The sequence below is a fragment of the Centruroides vittatus genome, unplaced genomic scaffold (genome assembly GCF_030686945.1).
Source record: "Centruroides vittatus isolate TY-2023 unplaced genomic scaffold, ASM3068694v2 contig_1057, whole genome shotgun sequence".
Lineage (NCBI taxonomy): Eukaryota > Metazoa > Arthropoda > Arachnida > Scorpiones > Buthidae > Centruroides > Centruroides vittatus.
In genome coordinates this window covers 1,763,483-1,777,884 of record NW_027120684.1, presented here as the reverse complement: position 1 = coordinate 1,777,884, position 14,402 = coordinate 1,763,483, and the positions used below count along the sequence as shown (strand labels likewise).

The window sequence follows — 14,402 nt, the reverse complement described above, 5'->3', positions numbered from 1 at the left end:
AGTGGTTTATCTTTTGTTTCAATTTTTGTCTTATTAAAGTTTTATTCATTTAAATATTAATTTGTTACAACGAAGAAAGTAAAAAAATAAATAAATAAATAAAATAATGGACGAAAGACATAAGACAAAGATGGGAAATTTAATTAAATACTCTATGTGATTTTTCAATTTTTTAATAGGTTCGGATGGTATAAATAACAACATTTTCACGGTCGTATATCTTTATAAGACAATAATTCGATATAGCTTACTATTAATGTCAAACGTGATGTAAGCTTACTTCTCTTATAACTAAATGAATTAACACGTGTAATGATCCAAATTTAACTGATAAATAAATAAAAGTGTATTAGAAATTAAGTTTAAAGCTTCGTTCGCACGACGAAAGGTTTTTTTTTCTATCAATGGAACGTATAAAAATTTGATAAAGAAGCAATATTTATCAACATTTATGGCAAATTGTTAAACAGTGGATGGGCAAAAAGGATAATTGCCTGGAGGTCCCACCAACAGGGGACACCAAACCAATCTTTTATAAACTCACTACAGTATTAAAAATATCGAAATTTAATCTGAGGATCCTAGATTGACGGTGTGGTCCCCGAAAAAAAAAAAAAAAATGCTCGACGTCGACACTGCACTTGGGGGAGACCCTGCGAAGCTCTGTCGACGAAGTTAATATTGAGAAATTAACGAATGGATGCAAGAGAAAATAATTAAAACTAGTTTGAAACTAATAAAGTTATTCTGTGCCAGTGATACGCCGGTAGTTGTTTGAGTTTCGACTAATCACATAACTCTTTCTAAACGGCTTTGTACGTTCTTTATGAAAAGGAGTGGAGCAGAGAAAGGGCGGAATTGTTTGCTAACAACTGTTGGGCAATTTCCTTTAGAAACTATTCACAAATCGAATCGAAGCGAAAACTCACCCTTGTTTAAACACGAAATGTTCGTAGGACGAGATCGAGGCAGAACATCGATTATATCTGCCTAGTTCCTCCAGCGCCGGCAGATGGAAACAACAGAAATCCAAAACGTACTTCACATACTTGCCAGGATTATACACACTCTTCTGTTTGTTTATTTATTTCGCCTTTCATGGCTATCTTAAATTCCTGTTGTTGCTGGAAATCTGTCAGAAGTGGAAGTTATGCGTGCGCTATATACACTTTGGTCAGTATCTACTTTTCTTCTATTTAATCTATTATAATATAATAATACTGCGACGTGTACTTTTTTTTTTAAAACTGTTTTCTACATTCTTTTTTCTTTTATTTTATCGAAAATTTAAACCGTTTTAATGTGTTTTTATCGCCACGTTTCGATACCACCTGTTCCGTGTAACGTGCGGGCTTTCGAAGAAACGGCTAATTCTCTAGTCGAATTCGTAATTTAGTGAAGAAATATATTCGTAAAACTTAGATGGAGGGGGAAAAAAAACTAAATATCTAATTGAAATGTTAATAATTTAAAGTAGAGAAGAGTCAGGGAGCTGAGATCTATTAAAGTTCGGGAAGATACCACCTACTTCTTAAGTTGGGGAGGTAATATCACAGCTTTATTTGAAGATATAGCTTTTTTCTAATCACAATAAACATCCGAAAAAATAAGTTCTTAGTCACTTAATAATTCTATTATAATATCTAAAATTAATATAAATATATCACTAGTTAGATATACTTCTAATAAAAATAATAATAAGAAGAATTTCTTTTAAATTCTTTAAGAAATTGGCATTTATTTATATTTATTCGAGACATTTTCCAATAAGAAATATTACAGTTATTAATAAATCATATTTTCTTGTGATATAATACTATTTTCGGATTTATCATTTTATATAAAATTTTAAGAAATAAATAAATTCGATTAAGGCACAAAGAATAAAAACGGATAAAGAATAAAAATAGATAATAAAGGTTTTTGAAAATGGGAATAAAAATTCTTGAGGATTTTTATTTAAAAATGAGTGCAAGAAACAAGAGAAAAATTACAGTAAGGAATGCTCTTAGGAATAACAGGTGATAAGAAGAAGAAGAAAAAGAAGAAAATAATAATAATAATAAAAAGGAATGGTTAGAAAGAGACACAACATCTGACATTGGACTGACATTAAATGCTTAAAAATGGAATTTATCGTAGGTTATGTCAGAAATGTCAGCTTTTCTCTACTCAAATTATCACAAAGGAAAAAAATAAAATAAATTAATAATACGCGAAATAATCTAATTGTTCGAACTGTAAAAAAATAAGATTATTCATAACATTGTTTCGCTTTAGCATTTTATTTTATTTTTTTTTTTACATCTCGAAATATTAAAAAGATTTTCTGATTCCAACAAATGTATTTATCTTTCTGAAAGGAAGATTTTATCAATCAAGACCAAATCCTATTTCTTCGTCTTAAAACATCTTAATATTATTAACGAGTCATAAAAAAATGCTTTTCTTCTTATCATTTTGAAATAATTTATCGTAAACTGCTGTACTTTAAAAGTTTTCACATATAATTCAATTGTATTAATTACTCCGGGACTATACTATAAGTTTACCTGCACAGTTTGACATTATATAGCCTATTTATTTTTTAGTAATAGGGGGGAAAAAGTAAAAAATTAACTCAATTACCTTTAAAAATCCGTTCTTTAATATGAAAAACGACGTCATAGGTGACGTTTCGGCATTCGTTTTGTTTTTTTTAAATATAATTCAATTCCCAAACTGATACTCGATCCTTTTGTGATCAGAAATGAACGGATTGAATTATTTTGACTTCTTTTTTCTTTCTTTCTTATTATTTTTTTCTCCTTCTTTTCTTTAAATCGATTGACATCGGAGACCCGACAAATATTTGCAATTCGTTCACTCGCTTCAATAATCGGGTATATCTTATCTTGTTATAAATATCCCTGTTATAAAATGGAATAAAAGGCAATAACATGAGATCGAATCTCGCACAAATCATCACTAATCACTGCTTTCTGATTTACTAAATATTGTCAAATTATAATATTATAAATATGTAATATATAAAATAGTAACTTCGTGCATATTTAATATTTTATTTATTTTTTGTTAGGTGAAGACATTCTCTTTCAGTTGCATAAGAACCGGTTGACTGTTTTCTCATTCAAAATAACGTCGGAGAAATCTTTTCAGTAAACAAGAAGATAATCTTCTTCGACATTTATCACCGTTTTTCTGGTATATTTTCGAATAAAAGTGCCTGAAATATTTGGTGCGAATTCTCACACGTCTTAATCGATTAAAAAATAATAAAAAGTACGCTTGTTTCTGATAGTAAATCCTCGCTTCAATCAGTCTAGATGTCACCATTAATATTTTACTTATAATACCTGTAAACGTTATTAATATCTGTTCTGTCAGCCATACTGTAAGGCCTGGAAGTGCTAAAGAAAGTTTTAACGTAACTTGAATCGCGGTTAAAATACGAGATTGATGTGTGATCCCGAGCGTTTCACTACATAATGCACTTCACCAAACTTCTATCCAACAGATTTATCTTTCTTCTTCTTTTTTTTTCCCCCTTCCATTAATATTCATTCGCTTAGACTCTTTTCTAAGTCGTCTATCCTACTGCATTATGCATATATCAGTATTATTACAGCCTCTTTTATTTCATGCATATGTTTTTATCATTCGTACCACATTAATAAGAATACATCTTTAGAATTTTTATCGTCTGAATAATAAGGTTTCTATGATGTATTTCTCTTTTACATGTGATGTGCAAAGCCACTTATGCGACAATCTTTTTTGATTAGGCATTTGAGAAAATGGACGGTATTTTGCCTGCAATTTCTCGTCTTTTTTTTTATGTAAGAGAGAGACAAGAAACTGTAGGCAATACCCTTCATTTTCTTGTCTCTCTTCTTGTGAGAAGATGATTTCTAGAAATCTTTCCCATTCTCATTTAAATGAAGGAGATTTTCTTACAAGATACTTTGCACTTTAAGAAGCTCCTCGTCAATAAATCTTATTACTAATTTTAGTTTAAATAAACGAGTTTTTCTTTAATGTTAGGTCTCTCCGACCAAGCGATGTATATTTCTTCAATAAACATTAATTCTTTATCGTATGTTAACTATATATAGTATCTTTTCTCTGGTTGAAGAAGAAATAGATTACAGATTCGTGCTTCCAGACAAAAAGAAAATAACCACAAAATAATGAAAAAAAGAGGTTGAAACTGTAGAAAAATACTTGGCTTGTAGCTATTTCACATGACTGTTTTTATGGATAATGCAAGAGTTTATATTGATAATGTCCGCAGCTGTTGCTTTGTGATATTTTATCTTTATTACAATCTCAAGCACCTTACGTTTCTAGAAAATACAACTTGCATCCTTCCAAATGTCATCCAAAAAAGAATCTATATCAGTGCAGTATTTTTAGGATATTAACTTAATACTTATTCATTAAAAACTAATTAATTCTATAAGCACCTTCCTCTTATCGCATAATCATATTTTTACGGTAATTGCTCTTTAAAAAATAATAAAAATTATAATCTAAGCCGTGATTAATATAAAATTTTTAATTAAACAATTAAGCGTACACTAACAGACACTATATCTTGTTAAGTTAATAAGAAAATATTGAAAAAATAATCGATAATGTGGCAGAAAAACGTGTTTCCCGCTTAATACTTTTATAAAAAAAAGTATTTTTTGAAGGTGTTAAGTAGTGGTTTGAAGTCTTTTACTGTATCTTAATAAATATTTTCTCAAATTTTTTAAATTTATTTATTTCTCCAGATTTTCTACACAACCGTACTAACTGCTGGAGCTTTTCATGTTCGTACAGTTTTACATTCAGCTGGTAGGTAAATTTGTAAAAATTCTAAGTGAATTCGAATAAGAAAATTATATTAAATTAAACGAATTTTAAATTTATATTTATAAAAATATTTTCAGTAATAAAGTATTCATTTTTTCTGCAATTTTTTTCGTATAATGTTTTCAGAAGCAACTAAGAAACTACATCTCTAAAGCCATTAAAGAATTTTCTAAATTTAATGAATGATAGAGTTTTCCTGGTGAATAGGATTTGTCGCTGCTTTTGATCATCTGCTCATTTATGTTCTGATTAAATAAGACGTGAAACAATCATTTTATGCTTTATCCAATAGAAAAATGGATCGATGAAGTTGTAACGATCTTTCCCTTTTCTTTTTCTTTATAATATATTTTGACTTTGACTTGATTCAATTTATTATACACTCGACCCTCAAGAAACTGTTAATTTATGTACAAAGTCAAAAATTATAAGAGAAAATGTCGGCTCTCTCTCTATATATATATATCGAATACATAACGAAAATGAACAGTGATTTAAACGAAACAGACAATACCCCAAAGGAGCCATTTTCTTATTTGTTAATCGAGTTAAACTCAGACGTCGCGTCGTAAAAAGGTTGAAAATTGTAGACATTTCCTCCATTTTTTCCGGTTATATTCAATAAATGGCATTCGGATTTTCTCTTCCCTTTCTGACCGAGATTCTAAATAATACAAACAAGGCAAGGCAGAGAGAGGGAAAAACCTTGTGGCTTTTCTATGACGACGTTTCTATTTTCTTCTTTATTTCCGGAATTATGTGAAACTATCAACATTTTCCGAATGATTGAGAGAGCAATTTACGCCAAACATCCGGAACATTAACGTAATTTATCACCGGTTCTATCTACATTCTCTTCTTGTGTATTGTATTTCTCCAGGCGAAAAATGGCAACTCTAAAAAGATTTTACGCTCCACTACTATAACGTCATCTTTATCTCCTTGGAAATTCGTCGAGTGTCTTCTTCGTCTCGTTTAATCATTTCCGTCTTGTCATCTTGTAACATTTAATGTTGCTAGCGTTAATTAAATTATAATTTGTGAGAGATAGTTAACTAATTCCGGGACGTCTACATATTTTATGCAATCGAATAGGATAATTGGCATAATAAAGTATTTCTTCCGGAATTCTTACAGATTAACTAATAAGATTTCTATCTACACTGTCTTATCCCCGAAGCACTATAACTTACATCTAAAACGGACTCCGTTCCTGAATTATGTTGGCACGGATTTTATGTTGTTATTAATGTATTTTTCGTTATGTTAATATGTACTGTACGTACCAGAAATTATACTAAAATAAGATTTAATAACGCAGCACTCCTGACATTCAGTCTGTTAATGGTGGTCTTGTCCGTCGCTTGTGTCGTCACTTCGATTGTACTCATAATTGGATTGTGCACGGTGAGTTTTCACATTATATTTCCTCTTTTAACACTAAAATGCATTCGGAATCACTCGTAAAAGTTATAATTGTGTTTCTGAACTCATCCGAAGTATTTTTCGAACAGAACAATCGTCATTTGTTCCTACCATGGTTGGTTTCCATCTCTCTGACCACTCTGTTGGATGTCATTCTTTCCTTCTATCTAATTATGGAAGCGGTGAGTAGATAATAACTTAAAAACGTCCAAATTAAGTTTTCTCCATTGTTATATACAAATATACATTTTTTTAATATTTATTTCAGGTTTTTGACCCTTTTATCGCCGTTCTGTTCGTAACTGATATATTCATATGCGCACTAAACGTGAGTTTCTTTTACTAATATAGGAAAATTAAGCATGTTTCTATACGTGATAAGCAGCTATTGTTTGAAAATGATTCATTTTTGCAAATTTATGTCGCGCTTTTGAAAATTAGAGTAGTTAAATAGATCTGTGATTCTCAAAATTATCGATCTGAGGACTGCTTAAACAGAATCACAGATGAACGGCGGATCAACTACTTCTTATCCTGTAATTATCACCTTAGATAATGATGGATTGTGTGTCAAAATGTTTTGCTTATCCTATAACCTAACATAAGAGATATGTAAGAGTAAAATGCTCTTTTCTCTGAGGTTCGGTGGGATAAAGCAACGCAACACATGGGGACAAGACGAAATGCATCCCTACATAATTCTCCATGGTAAACTGGCCCATATTTAAGTGTTACAAATGTGAAATCCGGAAAACTCAGCCTGTTGGTGTGGCGCGAACCCACGATCAACTACAGATCGTTTCATACTTTAATATATAGACTTTTAGTGGTTCACAATTTTAAGATCTCTTTCGTAATCTTTAAAAACTGGATATAGGTTATTTGCATAAGTATTGTTATATTTTAAATTTACTAAAAATAAATATTAAGTCATCACTTTTATATGCCATACTTAAATATTTTTGATGCTGATGCCAATTGGTTCAACGGAATTGCACATAAAGAGTTTCCGGAGACATATTAAAATAAATAAATAATAATAATGGAAAGTGTATTATAAATTACACGACAAAATCCAACAGGTAGAAGCTTTAAAGTTTAATTTTTGAATTATTTAACATAATACTAAGACTATTTAAGTGAAAATCCCTGGGAGTGAAGATCCTTAACTTCTCTACAGCTTTCAATTTTCCTAACGATTTGGACAATTCACTAATCCTGTAATCCAATAGATGTTGACTTTGAATGAATGAATAGTCTTAATATTCGATTAAATTTACTTAATTAAATTGTTCTCATGCCTAATTTAACCAGAAAGCGGATATAGAGATCAAAATTGTGTTTATCCTAGTTAATGATAAAACAACAACACCGAGCTGTCTTTCCCCGAATTTAATAGAGTTCACATTTTTAATGTCACGCCACGATAAGAACCTTTATCGATTACAGCAATTTTAATTTTCCCGTAGCCAATATTTTTTCAAGCATTTAAAAACGTTGAAACGAATGTACAGTACTCTATTAATGACGTAGAACGTCTTCGAACACTATCATCGTCCATAAATCGAAGGACTTATCAGTAAAATTTAATTCCGCGACGGGATCCGTTCAAAATCCCTATGTCGACAGGTCAAAATTTAATCAAAATCTCCAAAATTAAAAAATTTGGCATGTTATTAAATTTGCGTAAACAAACGTCCCTTTGTTTAATGATCCAGTGTCAAAGCGCTGTCAAAAAGAAACTTTCGTTAATTAACGTTATTAAGTTGCAATTTTAAAAAACTGTAGACGTATAAATTCCCACTGTTTGTCTGTCCTTCCTTAATCTCCAGAACTGTATTAGATAGATGGAAGTCGAGACCAGATATGGAAACCTTAGGAGCAGGAGACTCCGATTAACTGTATACGAATTTCAAATATATGCTCTCCACCTCAAATTACTTGCCCCTGTAAATCATACTTTTTCTGATAACATTGGAGCAATGCCAGCCATCTATGTTATGAAATATTTTAAAATCAAAATCAAGTAGCATTCAATGTAGACCGGACGATCTTATATAGTTAATCGGGGTCTCCTACTCCTAAAATTGCCATATCTAGTATTTTCTTTCATCTATCTAACATCGTTCTCGAGATTAAAGAAGGACAGACAAACAGTGAGAATTTATATGTTTACAATTTTTTTCAAATCACAGCTTAATAATACTATCAGGCTACGATTTTGTAGAAATTTTGATCGGATTCGGAATTCTGTACCGCTCCTTCCGCGATAATAATTCGATTAAAATGAAGAATGGAACTGGTTAATTCAAAGATTTAAATAAAATTATGGAACTGCTTTTCCGGTTGGTAGCGCTTTGTAAATTAAGACGAACACGACTCTGTCACAAATCATCACTCACAGTTAATCATCGCAAAAATCAATTAACATGGTGATATTTTATAAACCTCATCAGGCATTTTTACTTGATAGCATCTAATGATTTTTCAGGAATAGAATGTAATACGCTTACTAGAAAATATCTAATTATCTTTACAAAATGTTCATTATTATGTAAATGAAAACTTTATAATGTCTACTTCTGCGCTGATTTTTGTTTTTAAAATGAGCGCTTTTATATGGTTTAATATCTTTAACAGAAGAAAAAAGTTTAATCTTTGGATAAGTATTCTTATGTTAATGACTTAGAAATGAGGAAAACTCTACAACGAAACCGATTTTTCTTTAAAAAAAAAACAATCATTAAACAATTCGTATAATCTTTCATAAGTTTTAGTTAAAATAAGTACTGTATTTAACGATCTTCAACGAGTTAATACACTTAAGAAATAGGACCGAGGAATAATGGTGTGGAGCAATCGAGTTAGGTTCAAGTTTGTTCTGACCCTAAATTATAAGGTGTAAAACTTTTTCTCGCGCCCTCAAATAATAGTGGTCAATATATGTTCATTTTTATGAGGATATAGAAAGACCTCTCGTAGATGAGTCCCTAATTAGTTTTATTCGTATGTGTGGGCGATTTGCCAAAGAAAGGATACCTTCCGCTTGGTCTTTATATGGGAAATTGGACTCTATTTAGGTGTTACAAACATGAAGAAAACAGGGAAATTTCCACGTGGCCAGCCCGGTGGCCAGGTGTGAACCCACGGCCAGTGTTTAGTGGTTTTATCCACTCGACTACTGATGGACCCTGAGGCCTTAAGCTCAGGGCCCATTTAGTATTAACTGTAAAGGAGAATCTTATAAAAAAAGTAACGTAAGAAAACAGACATTAATTAATATAGAAACTTAATAAAATCAAGAAACCAATATTTACTCTACCCGATAAGAATTTATTTATGTATTACAGTAAATTCTTAATTTAACGGACTAATTGGGGAAGGGAATCCGCTATTGCCGAGAGTCAGCTAAATCGAGTGCGTATTAAAAACATATATATACTAATAACTTAAAAATGTTATGAAGTATGAATATGAATAAAATATTAAAATAATGCATATTAACTAATTTATACTCATTGACCCTTTAATCCAATGGTCTATTTGCGAATAAAAGGTTTTAAATATATTTTTTTGGTCCAGTAAATCCGTTAAACCAGGGTCTGTTAAATCGAGGATTTACTGTATTTTATATTGTAATGTAAAATAACTATATAAGCAACTGATATTGACGTATACGACATATACTTTGCATTGTGTTTTCAGGAAAGTGATATTAAAATCAGTTTGTAAGAACAACAAAAGTTTTGTGTTATTTTTCAGGTGGGTTTACTTACTTACAATAACAAATTCTAAGCTTGTACACGAAATTTTAGTTATTATAATAAAAACAACGTTACTATGTTTTTAATATTTAACGACTCGAATAGGGATTATTATTCAATAAAGTAGGTGAAATAATAGGAAAAGAAGTTGGTAAATTAGTATATAGGCCTATTGTTAACTAGAAATTCCTTAAGTAAGCACTTATTATCTTACTCGAGCCTGTAGTAAGGCGATAAATTTTTATGTGCTTTCTTATTAAACATTTTTTAATGTTAAAAAAAATAATAAATTGTTTATCATTATTATAAATTTCCATTTAATTTCAAAACAAAGTCGATATCTAGTCATCTTTCTACCTTTGTCAGGAGCGCTTTCAATGGAGGTCAAATTAAACAATTCACCCCTCTCTCTCTGGATTTGATCGCTAATTCGTAAGCAACAGCTTATTTCTCCCAGAAGTAAAATAATTGACATGTTGAATATTTCTTGATTTTTCTTTATCTATAAATTAATTTGATTTGAAATTTACATTTGAATATTTTTCAATACTCATTAAAATAAATACATAGAAATTTTAATGATAAGGAAATTTTATAAGCTATTTTTTTTTTTTTTTGAGAAAATTGTGTCTTATTTGATATTTCTTTATTTGTTAATAACAGTTATAACTAAAATTAAGTTCAGTGTTATCCTGTGGGCAATTGTGGGGCCCCCATCGGTTGTAGGGCCCCGAATCAATCTTTTATAAGAAAGTATTTCGCCCCCCAAAAAAATTCCCCCAAGAAACATATCTGAAATCAACATTGTATTGTACACGAGGCCTAATTCAAATTTGTCTGGGCCCCATGAAGATATTACGCGCCTCTGTTAATTAGGGTCTCGTGTAGTTAATGAAGTGTTTCATTTAATAAATATAATGTATTTGTAACAAATGTACTCTACTATTTTCCTATTTTTATCTGGGAACCTCTCTAAATTGGACACGTTTTTGTGGAACTATTAGAGTCCGTATTAGAAAGGTTTACTGTATGCGTGCCATTTGAAATGAAAATGTTTGAAGATAAATAAATTTTACACAATTATCCAGCTTTATTTGAAAATTTAATGTAAACATATTCGTGTTTTCGTCGTAAATATTTCGTCCAAAAAAAAAAAAAAATGCAGTAATCCTCACGTAAATTCACGCCTTAAACTTGTTCTGTAATTAAAAATATGAAAAATAGAGGTAAATTATATTGTTATTTATTTAAAATTTTTATAAGGGACTTCAAAAATATGCTAATTTTAATAGAAATTTTCATTTATTTTTGTTATTATTGATTGGCGGTTGGAGAAAAATCAATTATAAGTTACTTAAGGCAATCAAATTCGAGAGATTTATTTTTGTTTCATTTCCTCTCTTAAATCTCTTTCTACTTTTAGAAAAATAATATGATTCTAAAAACATTTTGGCTTCGATCTTTGAATTAATGAGAACTTTTTTTTTTTTTACGGATTAAATTGAAATGCCGACAAGATTCGTACAACTTCAAATTTTAAGCTTTCATTTAAAAACTGTAGTGCAGGGGTCCTCCTTTAATGAAATAAGGAACATTAAAAAGATGTTTCGTAGATACAACGAAGACATTAAAACATTATGAGCAATTATAAATTAAATGTTGGCATATTTAGCTATGAAATTTTATTAATCTGCACGTAAAAATGTGTATAAAATCGCAGATAGATATGCTTTAACGCATTGTCTAAGTTACAGAAGTATATATGTAATTTTTATTACAGATAGAATCTTTGTTCATATCGAAATATCATTCACATAGAAACAAATTGAAAATGAGAAACCACAGAAATAAAAGCAACAGCAAAAATAATATAACAGAAAATAAACACGTAAAAGACTTTTAAAGTGGTAAAAATATTTAATTTAATAATTATAATTAAGAAATTACAAATGCTCATAATGTTAATATTCAATTACAAATAAGAATAACTGAAAATCACATAGATTATAAATTATCTTTATATACTTTATAGCAGGGTATTTTTTCAAATTTTACTATCCTAGGAATTTTATAAATTTATTTATTCAGAAATTAACATAGAAAATTAGTTATAACCGAGAAGATTGCTAAGAATTAAATGGCACGTGTAAATCAATAAGAGAAAGAAGCGAGGAGGAGAATACGATACGTTAGAAATTGTTGCGAGTCATTTTCCCAGTGTTTAGAGAGAATACATTCAACAACAGAACTATAAACTATCGGAGAAATGAAAATATAAAATCACTTAAACACGCAAAATATTCAAAGATCTTTGAGAAGTAAATCGTACGATTAAATCTATATTTAGACTTAGAGCGGAGAGATTACTCCTATATTTTATATTGAATTTCGAGACCTTATATAAAAGAGAAGATTTCAAATGTGTAATATATTAAAGTAATTTGAATGTTGCTAAATATATTTCGCTTAATTTTATAGGTTTATTGCCTTCTCTGCGTGCTATCACAATATCAAATGATTCAAAGCGGACACGGATTAATCGAATTATCCATCGACCAGGTAATATTTTATTTACTTTATAAACTTTAACGGCATATCTTTATATACATAAATTAATTATCTTAGGAAAGTAATTAAGTTGGAGATGTTCGTAATTAGTATAAATATCGCCCTATTATTTATTTATCTTCAGAGACAGCAGATGCTTCGATGCGCTCCTTCATCCTATAACACGTCGACTCGCACTCCATCCACCATGACATCCACCTTAACAGATGAGGGGGTGCAATCGTCCGTTTATCTCGTCCCCCCTAATCATCGCCGACCGTCTTTTTGTACCGGTTAAACAATTACTGTATCCGGAATTGAGTACAATATCCGAAGAACAACAATACAATCCCGATCCTATCAGAAGGAAGGGAAGCACAGATATTAGTTCGCTGAGAGACAGGAGACCTCTTTCACCCAATCAGATAGAATTCTGCCCCTATAGAAGGCTAAGTTTAAATGTCCCATATCGCCCTTCGGCTTCTACGGGGAATAAACTTGTACAAGTACAACTGTACTCCCCCGGAGAAACGTCTGTGGATATGTCGGCCGTCGAACAACAAAACGGATCTCCCACCTCCGTTTAGAAGATGCAAGATGGTGGCAATAAGCAAAAAGAATCGTGGGAAATTGACGTCTTTATAATGGATAAAGAAAAAGATGGGCGAAAACAAAACATTTGCAATATTTGTATTGTATATTTTAATATATACGTGTTTTGTAAAAGTCTATATTTCCCGTCCTATAACGGATAATCGAGAGTCTGTGATAACAGATGAGAAATGAAATTTTGAAGTAATCATATCAACTTTAATCATTTTTTTAAAATAATAATGATGATAAAACATATGCGGGCTCTGTCAAATCGATTTATTGATTGGGATTCGAAGCATCGCTATGTGTATATATACACTTATAAACCAAAATTATTGGCTTATATATATACTGTATATATAATTATATATATATTTGAAAGAAAAATTAAGATTACAAATTCTAAATTGATGAGAAATTTTTAATAAACGGAGCAAGTTTTTTCATGTAAACGGTTGATTAAACTAATAAAAAAAAATCAGATTTTCGATTTTTGTCAAGGCAAATATTTATTCTAATTGTGGAAATGCCTTCTACTTTAAATATTTATGTCCACGATGCAATATCGTCATGTTTTACATGATATACCATTGGAATATCCTCTTTGCATTTATATTGTCAATCGATTGTAAGGAGAAACCGATTTTTTTTCTTTCATATATTTTTTTGTAAATATACGTATTTTTCGGTAAAAAATTCGAATAAATTTTTTTGTTGTACACCCTCACCTGTAAATTGTTTTAATTCTGAAAATTCAGAATTAGCTTGACATTTTGCGTTAAAAAAAGCATAAGTTTCTTACGGTTTTATAAGAATTATCGGCTTATCATTTAATTTTTATTAAAAACTTGAAGTGTGTCTGTGACTAGGAGAAACGAGATGCTTTTTGAATTTTACAGATTGAAGTTAAACAAATTTAAAGAGTGAGTGAAACACGTGCCAGTGACAGGTAATCTATACGAGAAACACTTCAATGAGCCACTTTTTTATCCGCAACACTCGATTATTAATTAATTTGCCATTATAAATGCCCGTGTCTTTAAAACAATATGTTTTTTTTCATAATAATAACGTAAAAAATATAGTTATATTTTATACAAAGTCATATTTTGGGACGGAATAAAGGAACGTTCGTTGTTAATTTCGAAAATTTTCGTAAAAAATAAGGCTTATGGTCTTAACAGCTGAATCGAGAAGCATTAGAAAAAGACA

At 30.2% G+C, this 14,402-nt stretch overlaps 1 protein-coding gene across 1 annotated transcript in view; it reads left to right on the top strand.

Moving 5' to 3' along the window:
- The first annotated feature begins 947 nt into the window (after positions 1–947).
- Positions 948–14,402, top strand: part of LOC136971998 (uncharacterized) — a 40,120-nt gene continuing 26,665 nt past the window's right edge. Inside the window, exons 1-7 of the mRNA XM_067266537.1 lie at positions 948–1,173; positions 4,779–4,842; positions 6,182–6,267; positions 6,375–6,467; positions 6,554–6,613; positions 12,528–12,608; positions 12,742–12,889. Of these exons, the coding sequence (XP_067122638.1) occupies positions 1,099–1,173; positions 4,779–4,842; positions 6,182–6,267; positions 6,375–6,467; positions 6,554–6,613; positions 12,528–12,608; positions 12,742–12,889 (607 nt within the window). The 5' untranslated portion in view covers positions 948–1,098. The remainder of the gene's footprint in view (positions 1,174–4,778; positions 4,843–6,181; positions 6,268–6,374; positions 6,468–6,553; positions 6,614–12,527; positions 12,609–12,741; positions 12,890–14,402) is intronic.